Here is a 12,694-nt window from a genome sequence, read left to right on the forward strand (position 1 = left end):
AGTCAAATTCTAAACCTCTGCCCCTCACTACGTACAAATAACAGGGCCAAATTTTAATCTAATTCCCTTTTTATAGTATCACTCCCTCCAAATGGTATTCCCTTTAGAGATTACTCACATATGATTTTCTTTGTGGCTGAAACACAGACAGATGGAAGCCCTCTTGATGACTGATTCAATTCTCCACCTCTAGGAACGGGTGGGCATCAGTCAGTAAAATGGGATCATCTTTACACCACAACCTGTCTATTTTTGGCGCTAGTGTCTCCGACTCACCCCTCCGGGGTGTTTCAACTCCTTTGAAGCAATGGAGTTTCTTGGTCCTGCCTGGACCTTCTGATTTTACTGGTAACTGTACCTGGTTATGGTTTCCCACCATTTAGGAGTAGCTTGATTTCTCATCGCAAACTGGGCTCTCGGGTTCTTCAAACCTATTGGTTCTCTGGTGGCTCTCGCCACTGCACAGGATGTTTGTTTCAGGCTCACCGCTCCCGGGTGATTCTTTTTCTCGTAGTATTCTGGTACCCACTCATTGGGTCTTTCATTTCTGGTTCACCACTTCTGGGTGTTTTCATTTCTCTTGGGTATCTGATAGCCTGATATGGATCCTCGGCCTATATAGCATGTCTCATATTGTCCTCATCCCTTCATGGAGTGTCTTCTCCCGGGGGCGGCATACATTATAAAATAATTCTAGAGCAGTAGCTTTTGGTTACGGGGCACATTTCACATCTGGCTTCCGAGTAACTCAATAGTAAACTAGTGGTTTGCTCTCGTTGCCTTGCATGCCATTCGGAACCCTTAGTTGGAATATACATAGCTACCCATCTATAGTTCTACATATGTACTAACGTCCTTTTCTTAAATTCTGCTTTGAAAACGCAATCCAATTATCCTACCACTTCAGATCAGACCTTCTTAATGCATTGTGAATTGGTGCTATTAGGTGGGGTTTAAGGGACACGTGTAAGCCAAAACTATTGCATTAAAGGAAGGGTTGGGGTGATGATGTGAAGTGGGACACACAGCTTGTTCATGTTTGGTTATTTACCCACCTATTAAACTGCCCATGTTCATACTAATCCCTATAGCCATTCCAACACACTCGCTGCCCATCTCCTCCCAAAGCACATTCTCCTGGGATCTCTTCGAGCTCGCTCTATTAAGAAGCAACTTCAAGCCGGCAAGTGTTAATCCTGATCAGTCTTCTGAGAGGTAATGGCTTATTTCCAGCTGTAAATGGCTACTGGTGTAATAAAAAATGTTTTAACCTAATGTGCTTTCAGCCACTTGATATATATTTCTTCCATGAACTGAAATCCTGTCGAAATGACAAAGCTAATGGTTTTGACTTGAAATATTAGATAGGAATTTGCTAGGCACTGCCATCATATGCTGAAGTAATCACTCAATTTCCCAGCTTTTGTGAGCTGATGGGAATTTAATACTATTCAGTGCCTAGCTGGTGCCTACCCCATACCTGTGAAAAAGGCCAAACAGCTGGCTTTGCCAATGCATGTTATTACTATGATCTACCCAACAGAACCGACATTCACCTATGGTATCCCAAAACGCTCAGATCCTGTTTCATCCTTCCCTTCCTTTGTAGCATATTTTCCCTCTCTCCCATCCCTTTATCAGCCCCTTGCTAATTTTCCTTCCAGAGACTAAGGTCTGGATACCCATGATAGGTGGCACAATACCCCAACCTATAGACAAGCCTAGGTGCTCTGAAACTACTATGGTTGTGATTATTTGTCGCAGTTTAAAAGCATATTAACAGAACTGCCCAGTTGAACTCCCACTATCTCCACCTCGCTTACCGAAACCTGTGTCCAACCCAAGACACCTTCAAACAAACATTGACAAAGCCAATGGTTTTGGTGTTGCAATTATTTATTGCATTTTACATTTAGCATGGAGGGAAGGCATGAGTAATGGCCGCACAGGGAGCAATAAATGGCAGCATGGGAGGGAATGAAGGGCTGGGAACGTGAGTTGAGGGAAGCACTGTGCGGGGAGGAACAAGAAATTAATGGCAACACGAGTTAGAATGGAAAAATCCAGTAGATGAAATGTAGGCCAGCAAAGGTACACAGGAGCGCATTGTACAACATTTGAAGGAAGGATTGACGGTGCAAATGGGGGAGGCGGGTGCGGTGGCGCAACCGCTCAAGGGGTGGGAGGAGAGACATGACAACAAACCAATGTTCTCATAAGAAATCACATTGAGATTTCTTATGACATCTGCATGTTGTCATTGGTACTGCTCCTCTCTGAAAAATAAACGGTTCTATGGTAACAGTGTCCAGAAAGGGAAACCTACTTGTAGCCCTGTGGGGGTGGAGGGGCGGCACAGGAAAGTAGCCCAAATATCGCCCAACTCCCTCTGGCTGCTAAAAGAAAGATCACTGCACAAAGTGACACAGGCACGTGACATGGTACAGTACTCTTGATTGGGTAAAAATGAGTTAAACCACTATTGGATTACATCAACGTAATGGAACAAGAAATAACATTTACTATGTCGGCAGATCATACCAAAGCATTTTCAGTGTTCTGGCACCACTTTACACTCTCTCTTATATGTAGAAAGGTGCTGACGATTATTTTGGTGGCTCTGCCACCAAAATGCTCCAAAACCAAAAATAGGGGATCACTAATTTTCAATTAATCCATTGCCAGCACCCCAAAACTTGACTACACCTCATCATTGCATCACTATCCACCCTCCCGCTCACCTATTGGTTTCTGTTACCACCCACAACCCCTTCCTTACATACCACCTGTTGTATGCTAGGACATATTTAATCTGCAGAAAGTGGCACTGATTATCACACAGCGGCCTTCTTCATAATACTCCAGTCCTAATCAGTGCAGTGTTCAGTCTTTTTTTAATTTTTCATTAAGTGAAGCACCCTGATTTTGGAGAACAATCTGACCTGCCATCTACTATACATTGAGAGGCACTTCCAAGAGTTCATACTGTAAATAAAAGCGAAATAATTAGACTTCAAGCTGGACATTGGGTCTCATTCTAGGTTTCATGGTAATATTATGATAGTTACCTGGAAATCCTGCAAAACCTTTATCTTTGCCGCAGATCGGTCTTGTTAATTTACCACCCGATTTATGAGTGGTAGCATAGGATTGTTAATACTGATGTTTGGAGGCCATTGGACTGCGGGTTTTGGTGGAATTACCTGGGTGGTAATTGCACCAGTGGATAATCTGCCCCTTTTTGATCTTCAATTGGGCCATTTACCTCCAGAACTTTGCTGGTCGTAAATCCTCGAAACTAAGCAGTGAGGTAAACTGGCTGCATTTCAGATATTGCCAAAAGAGTAGTATTAATGGAATCACTTACAAAAATGTGCTGCACTCTCGTGAAGACCCCCAATATATGGAATAGTTAGTTCACTAGCACTGCTCATTGTATGATCTACATGTGGAAAGGCTGCATTCATGGGAACCTGCCATGCTGATGTTCAGCATTTGCTGGGTGTGGTGTTTACGAGTTTCTACATGATCTGTGAAATATCTGTAAACTCGTTAATGAAAGTTGGAATCCTGCCAAGACCGTACACTTTACTTTTAATGTAATCGGACCTAAGTACAAGTGACTTAAACCAAGTTGTAAAATCATTATTGTCCGTGTTTGTTTAGGTCGGCATAGCTACGTGTCAGATTGCCCGAGCGTATGGTTTAAAGGTTTTCGGCACAGCAGGAACGGAGGCGGGGCAGAAAATTGTTTTGGAAAGTGGAGCACATGAAGTGTTTAATCACAGAGAGACTGATTACATCACTAAAATTAAGGTAATGAAGAAAAAAATCCATGGCTTTATAATGAATCTCTACAAAACTCAAGCTACCTTTATTTTGCTTTGTTTGTCCTTTGACAGTGTTTCCTTGTTTATATGTTTTGATGTATTACAGTTGTATTTGTGCTTATTGATGAACTAAATGTATGAGGATGCATGCATAGTCTTCCATAGCACACATCCTATCAACCATGCAGTACCATCATTTCTATACATGAGCAGCAATAAACGCTCGCCTGTAACACCTGGGTTCGGGTTCTTCACCAGTATGACATATCCTTTAGACGCTCAATCTGTTTATGCTATTACGTGGCATTGGCCAAGGTAACCTGGCCACATTTTAAGATGAGGATTACCCTTCTATCCTTACAATATAGTAAGGGACTTTGTTCGAGCCCTGTGGATTTGATAATTTCCCATGCTTCTTTGACCCTCCATTATCTGTTCTTCTCTATTGTAATCCTGATTGGCACTGTATAAATGCTTGGTAATATAGCTTAACGTGACATCCATCCGTACAAGGTATGACCTGATTCTATATCTATGCAAAAAGGTAGTGAACTGTTTTGCGCTTTAAAAAAGAAAACAGACTGCTAAACATCAGTAGAAGACAAATTCGTTCACAGTACTGCACTGCTGCATATCTGTTCATGGCAAACTGCGCTAACAGTACTGCACTACTGTATAAAATGCCAAGCCGGCGGCCACTAACTGCTCGGGACCTCTCCTCATGTGCTTAAAAATTCGTAATCCTCCTAAAAACACAAAGAATTAAGAAATATTAACTGCTCGCCCAAAGATTGCTGTCCATAGAAGGTGCAGCAGCGCACCGGACCCCAATGAGGGTTGATGAGGCACTGAAGAAGGGGCAGGAGTAGGGCAGTAGGCAGCGGATCACAGGCACCAGACAGCCTGCATCATCACTGCTGGGCTCTTGCTGCTGAGTGTCCGAGTTTGTATGGGATCACTGAGCCATGCATATTTGCTGATGCCTCCTGGGGGCCCTTGCTGTGTCCCACGGAACGCAGCTCTGTGGTGCTTCTCAGAGGGCAATGATTCCAGGCACTAGTGGTGGCACTCCGGGGCCTGTGGGTGCCAGTTCACAGGTGAGTAAGCATTGTGTGGCCCTGCCGCTAGGCATGCTAAAAGTCTAGATTGCTCACTGTGCTTGGATGCAGCCGGTCCACAGTCCTATTGGAATACAGTAAAACTTGCAGTTGCTCCAATATACAGTTCAAAGCAAGTACAGGAGAGCGAAGTATAGTAATATTGCCTATAATGGCTGGACCTGCACAACACAGGAGGTATAGACGATTACGTGGCTACCACATCATACATTAAGAAACTGCACAAGCAGGCATGCGAGACTGTGCTCATACAGGCCAAAGACAATTGTACATAGCTTTACATCCAAAGGGCTCTCCGTGAGGACCTGGAGGCGTGGTTGTCTCGGGTGAAGGTGGCAATCCCAAACCATGATCTCCGTAGCTTAATACTAGAAGGGAGCAAGCAGCTATCTGTGCAAATAAACTAGTTTAGGCAACACAGCATTGGACCTGGACAAGTTGCAGGGCAAGACATGGACAAGTTGTGGGAGTGCAGGATGGAAAACGAATGCAGAACCTCTGCTTAAGACAATGTACCATGAATTCCATGGACCTCGCCACAGTTAAGAAGTCAACAGAATAGGGGGATAGCTTGCATCGCAATAATGTGCGTCTGCTGGGTTTGGCTAAAAATATGGAAAAGGGCTTCATAGAGGGCTTTGTTCCCTCACTCTTCCCAGAGGTGGAATACCTCAAGAATGTGATAATGGGCAGAGCACTGATCCCTGTCGCAGCGTCCAGTGCCTTGGCCGCCGCCTTGTATGCTCATCTTTAAAGTGCTAGGATATCAAGATATGAGGTCCAGCTCATCATGGCGGCACATGAAAAAGGAGACATTCTTCACAATGGGGACTCGCCTATCTTTTTACCCAGATTACGATATAGCCTCCCAGAAACAGCAGCAGACATTAGGTGTCATGGCAATAGTGCGGCAACGGAGGATACAGGATGTGCTACTCCTGTCAGCTCGGTTAAGGTTTAAGGTTTATCATTGACAGCAAACAGTTGTTTAACAGCCCTGAAAATGTGTTGACTTGCATGGATATTCCGCTCACAAGCGACATTGATTCTAACAACTAATGATTAGATGTGGCATATTACTGAACAGATCCACAACATTGCCACAGTGTCAATTGTTTTGAGTCCTATGTAAGCTTTTTTTTTATTAACAGTACAAATAGGAGGAGGAGCAGTGGTCTGATTTTGGTAGATGTACCATTGGCATGCCCTTAACTGGTGCAGGACACATCTATGTTTTTCATCCGGTGTGCTTTCAGGCTCCTTGCACCACAGTATATGAAGAGGAAGTAGGTTAAAGTTATACTCTTTTGGAGGGGTGGGATTGCACTGCTCCAACTACTCTTGAGGAGCAGCTGCAGTTATCGCTGCGCCTCAGGTCGGGGTAGGAGTACTCAAATTGGGATAGGGTTCCAGGATGCAATTAATCTTGGGTTGTTTGTTGCAATGCAAGAACATGTTTTTGGTAAGACATCCATGGCACAGTAGATGCAATCAGATGATGAATGACTTGCAGAATTGATTTAATAACATGAAGCTTGAGGGGCATTAACAATGTGGTTAATAAAATAAGTGGGGGCTTAACTGTGCACTAAACAAGTGAAAATAGCGATGCTACAGGAAACCCACCTAACAAAGCCGAAAAGCTGAGATGCAGGTAGAAAGGCCAGTTGTATTACTCTGCATTCTCATTGTCTAGCAGAGGGGTGGCAACCTAGATGGCTCCTAGAGTGTTGACGAAACTGATCTCTGACAACACTGGAATGGTCCTAGGATGAGAGGCAACATGGCAGATGGAACTGTTCTTCCTTAACCCGAAATATTGATGGTAGCTGCTTCAAGCAAATGACTGTACTCCCTTTTGAGCACATGGACAGTAACATATTTTTGTTTTGGGGGAGGGCTCATTTTTGGCACAGAATTGCATACTCCAGGAGTAGCGGGCGTCACTACATTTAAAATGCCAATACAAATACGTCGAAAAAAATAATAAATACTCAGCAAAGTCTTGAAGACTAGCGGGCGTTATTGCTGGTTTGGTCAGAGAATCAAGCTGGCTTTATCCCTGGCAGCAATACTGTATGACATCTGCAGAGGCTTTTTCTGGTTCTGACCTGGGGTTGCAAGTCTGGATGCAGAGAAGGCCTTCGACTTAGTAGTTTAAGAAGTGGTTTAAGAATATATGCATTTTATCATTGGTACAATTTGGCTTCAGACCTCAGTTCCTGAAGTGGCTGCAATTGTTGTATAACAGTAATGGCAAGGGTCAAGACTAACCGAATCCTTTCAGATTGGAAGGGGCACCAAGCAAAGGTACATGCTATCGCCATTGATATTTCCACTGATAGTCCAACCCCTTGCATGCAGATTGAGAAGAACCTTCGCAGACAAAGTTACTTGTTGCAGGGTTTCTGCATGTGGCGTCCCTTTATGTTGATGACGTGTTATATGCTAGGGAACAAGCGGTCCCTGTCCCAGAAGAGATGCAGTTATTTGGCCTTGTGGCAGGACTCCAAATGAATTGCCAGAAGTCTATACTGTATCCACTGAAAGGCTGCACTGCAAAGGGGCTGGATGTGTTGTCATTACAAGTGACTACTGGACCCTTTAAATACCTTGGGGTAGTGATGAATAGTGCTTTTGCTGGGTATACCAGGACCACGTGTAACCACTATGCACTACATTTTTGAAGACAGTAGATTTCTAGGCTAATAGGGAGGCTATCGGAGTCTAAAATGTTAATACTCCCCAAATTCTTGCACTTGTTTCACGTTATCTCACAAAGATGCCGAAACATTGTTTATAGCTCTTGATAGTCTTCTTCATCAATTATTCTAGAAGGGTGCGACAATAACTTCATAGCCTTGAGTGAGTTATAGTTGCCCTACTCTTGGCAGGCTGGGTGCGACTGACTTGTTTGGCTACTACCGCGTGGCTCAACTGCAACATGTAATTGAGTGGTGGGATGAAGCCTCTTTAGATCTACTGGAATAATTGATTTGTAATGTAGCATTACCAGATGCGTTGCTCAATGTTCTATGGGCAGCTGACAGCACAGCTGCAAGACTTCCGATTCCAGTAAGAACCATACAGTGTTTGGTCCACTTTGGCACCAAACCAATCCTCTGCCTCGCTATTTTCAGAGGACATTCCATTGCGAGCAAACTGCTTGTTTTAAGGCTCCCTACCTGCATCCGTTGGAGAATCCTGGGTCAGAAAAGGATGTGAAACCATGGAATCCCTATGTAGAGATTGCAAAGCACTGCCATTATTGATTTATGCAGCGACCCTGGCAACTGTGAGAAGGACCCGAGCTGGTTTTCTGCTATACCGCCAAGACACAATGCAGTCATTGCGCTTGAAGGGCTACGGAGGGGTGTCAAAAGGATATACGTGGTATGTCAAGCACTCAAGCCGAAAATTAGTGAAGTGGAACGTAAAAGCAGAGAAGTTGGAATCAGGTTTAGGCGAAATTGTATCGGAACTTGATGGGCAAGAATGTGCGCTCAGATGCATTAATAAATGCACGTTTTAAACCGGTACACTTCAAGTACTTGCAAAGGATGTATATGTCCCTATATCTAGTCCACATGTTTGCCCCAGAGTTGAGCACTGCGTGTCCCAGATGCCTGCACCCAAACACACACTGTCTACAAATTGTATGGGAATGCAGAACCATTTGAGAACTCTGGTGCAAGGTACTGGAATATCGCACCAAAATAACCAGCTGGGAAATGTCCCCGAAGTAGTGGCTGTTAATGGTACCCAGGTGCAGAAAAGGCAAACTAACCACTAAATAAATCGTGGCATTGTACTATTGAAGCGATTGATAGTACGGCATTGGAAATACAAGGGGGCTCCTGCCTTCGAATTATGGCTGAAGGAGTTGACCGGGTGGGCAACAGAAGAAAGTGAAAATCGTAGTGCTGCACACCAACGGGGGGCACACGATGATGCATTTTACTCTGTATGGTACACGTTTTTTATTTCTGTCAATTTCCCCAACAATATAATGCCTTCTTGTAATCATTGGAAGCAACTCGGCTCGAGAACACGCCAATGTTTATTTGTGATCAGCAGCAACTATCTGGATAAAATATAAGCTGTGTGTCCAAAGTGACAAAATCATAATATTTAACTGTTTATATATTGGTAGTAAGGTACACATGAAATCCGTATGCAGTAAAATGTGTTAGAGAACAACGTTATGAAATGGCGCACAGGCATCTTTAAGTCGCAGGGTTTAGTTGACAAAGTTTGTAACTTCAGCGGAGATTTGCAAGGTATTACTTGCTCTGTATGCTCAGTAATGAAACACAAAGATGTTTTTATTTTTTATTTAAAGAAATGCCAAGCCTAGAGTTGGTAACCTCCCAGTTAAAGAACTCTGCTGCTCTTGATGAAAGTCCACACTATAAGCAATAAAACAAAACCAGCGGATAGCAGAGTAATGCGGGACCTACCACGGACCCCTCTTGACCTACCAAGAGCCGAGTGGGGTACCAATGGTCAACATTGGGCTTTTACAAATACAAAGGTTGAAGCCTTGACCTTCTTTAGTAAAAGGAATAAAAATAGCTGTCCTGTAAAGCATTCTGTAGCTCTGGGAAAACTGTCTTTACTAAGGGTGTATTTGAATGCAGTCTTATAAGCCCTCATTGGAAGGTAACTTGGTGGGACACTTCATGTCAATTGTCATTGATGTGCACAAGGGAGGGGGGTGTCGAGGATACTAATCATTTTATTTAAGTATTTGTTGTAATCCCCCTATACAATTGCTTCTAAATGTGAAAGCATGAATACAGTGGCGGGGCCTAAGGAATGACCACAAGAATGTTTTAAGTGAGCACATGATGGTCCAATAAAATGCAGGAAAGTCAAACCTGACCATCTTCCTCATGGTCAAAACATAGCCCTGACCGAGCAGACCTGATGAGAAAGCCTATGGGATGATCCGACTCCAAACGCTGTTACTGATATCTATGTTACGGAGAAGCCAATCTTCTGCTTTTCCTGTCAGATTTTCTCTTATTTGGCAATAAATTAAGTCTCCCCCCATTCTCAATGTGAGTAAATGTATAAATCACATTTTGCATTCATATTTATTTTATATCTATTAAGCGCTGTATGCCAAAGCACTATGGTTACGGTGAAAGCACAGAGGACCACATTTTCTTTTTAAATCTACGTGCAAACAAATGTAGGAAAAGACTGCATCCTGTGGGTGTGGCATTCTCGAAAGATCAAGTGTCTGTGCTAATGCCTTTATGCTGTACCCTTCCCACACGCAGCACAGAAGTGTTTCAAAACACAGACACCCAAATCCAGAGGCTGTGGATTGTGTTTGTGTTTGACTGAGTAAAGTATAAAGCGCTTTCACCAACGCGTTATGCAAAGACTGAGCAGTACAATATTGTGAGAGAATCCTAACACAAATCCATGCAACACATCAATTATAACAGGAGTGCAGATGAGCTTTACGACTAGAGCAAAATGAAGAAAAGTAAGGGGATCGGAGTTCAATGTTTAGGTGCGAGAAATGAAAGTGAGCAGAAAAGCGATTGCGCACAGCGAGGTTTAGGAACTGACGGGAGAAAGAATCTGAGAACATATGATATGAGCTGGAACATTGATTTAGACGAGAGGACATATGAGATGGAGCCAAGTTATGAATGCATTTAAAGACCATGCATAGAAAATATAAAAGAAGGCAGGATTCGATGGGAAGCCAGTAGATGGACCCAATGGAAAAAGAAATAGACGTAGGAGTAGAGAGACTGAGGAGCCTATCAATGGCAGAGTTGGAGCAAAAGCAGAAAGGAGCAAGTTGATGGGCTATTAATAGAGCAGAACAGTAGTTGAGACGTGTTGAGATAAGTTTGGTAGCAAGAAAGAAAAGGAAGAGCTTTGTGGATGTCATGAAGTTGGAAACGGCGTAATCGAGAGATGCTAGAGATGTGTAGTGAAGGGTGCAGTTGAAAATTACTCCAAGGTTGCGAGCAGATCATGAGAGAAATAGCAGTGGGTGGAAAAAGAGATGTTGGTAGAGGAGTTGGAATAGTTAAAACCGGTAAGGACACATATGTATATACATATATATATTCAGTGAAAAAACTTTGTCAAAGGGACGTTATGGTTCCAAGTAAAACCGAAAAACCCTTGAAATTCGCCAGTTATGGTAAGCTAAGCAACCATAACTCGCGCCACCACCGTGCACTGCTAAGACTAACACCCAGGACATCAAAGATGACATCACAAATGTCATTGATCACATCACTGATGACATCACATGTGCATTTACCTTTCATGAAAAGTCTGTACAAGGGATTCTTATTATAATGTTGTGAAACAAGTGTCAAGGATCATTGCAATAAATATCATACCCTAATTAGTGCATTGAACGATGCATTGATATAAATAGCATTCTATTATGGGGTTCTATCTAGTATACTAAGCTACTCATACAGAAACATAACATTGTGTGCAGTGTACAAGATGAAGGTATAATATTCGTAATGTTAATATGTTGAATAATGAAATGATAATTGTTTTCTTAATAGATTTTTGTGTACTGTGAAATATGTAATAGGTAGCTAATAAAACACATGTATTACATATTTGCATTACTATAGACAAAACACAAAGACACAAGAACACATACCAATATGGGTATATACAGGGAAAGTGAAGTTAGCAAAAAAGCACAAGTAGTAGCAGAAACAATTCATAATTTAACTGATTATTTTCATGCAAATAAATGATTGCTCTGTTTCAAAGCTGCTATTTACCCTAGGTATATGTATCACTTGATGTGATTGGACCCTAAGGAAAGTAGTGTGAGTACAATGCATACAAATATGACCATATACAGGGAAAGTACAGCCATTAAAAAAAACAGAACTATCAAAGTGCTCATAAATCAATTGATTATCTTTATGCACAAAAAGGATTGCTGTCTTTCAAGCTTGTGTCTTCCCGTATGTTTCATATGATGTGACTGGACTCTAAGACAATTACTTTAAGAACCTACTTGAAGGATCCGTCTACAAATAAAATAACATTTTTAGTTTCTGACTGTTACTGAAGAAAACCATGTGGCCTAGATATGTCAGCAAAAGAAAAAAGAGTGAACCAGACATGTGATGTCATCTTTGATGTCCTGGGTGTTAGTTTTAGCAGTGCACGGTGGTGGCGCGAGTTATGGTTGCTTAGCTTACCATAACTGGCGAATTTCAAGGGTTTTTCGGTTTTACTTGGAACCATAACGTCCCTTTGACAACGTTTTTTTCATTGAATTTCATAGGTTTTTATTAGTGCAACTTAACCATAACGTCCCTGTAACATTTTTTTTTTTTAACTAAATTTTAAAGGTTTTTATTAGTGCAACATCACCATAACATCCTTTTCAATAGATGAAGACCACTAACATCTTATGTCCACAAAGTGGGAACACCGGGTGGTTAAAAAAAAAAAAGATTTTCTTTCCTACACCGGGGCGCCTGCCCCTGGGGGGGAACAGGGGAGACACATGGGCATGAGCGGGGGTTGAGAGGGAACAGGGTACAAGCGGGGCATGAGCAGGGGGTGGGGGGAAAAGGAAGGAAACATGGGGCATGAGCGGTGGGGGGAACACGAGGGAGACACAGGGTATGAGCTGGGGGTGGGGTCAACAGGAGACAGACACGGGGCATGAGCGGAGGGTGGGGAGAACAGGAGACAGACACGGGGCATGGGTGGGGGCAACCGGAG

The 12,694-nt window shown here is 42.8% G+C and overlaps 1 protein-coding gene across 2 annotated transcripts in view; it reads left to right on the top strand.

The window, feature by feature from the left end:
- The window catches only part of CRYZ (crystallin zeta), a 348,909-nt gene that overhangs the window by 230,052 nt on the left and 106,163 nt on the right, over positions 1–12,694 (top strand). For both annotated transcript variants that reach the window (XM_069641903.1, XM_069641904.1), the window contains one exon: positions 3,667–3,816. In XM_069641903.1, the coding sequence (XP_069498004.1) occupies positions 3,667–3,816 (150 nt within the window). The remainder of the gene's footprint in view (positions 1–3,666; positions 3,817–12,694) is intronic.

The sequence above is a fragment of the Ambystoma mexicanum genome, chromosome 1q, assembly GCF_040938575.1.
Source record: "Ambystoma mexicanum isolate Mex_15411 chromosome 1q, UKY_AmexF1_1, whole genome shotgun sequence".
NCBI lineage: Eukaryota > Metazoa > Chordata > Amphibia > Caudata > Ambystomatidae > Ambystoma > Ambystoma mexicanum.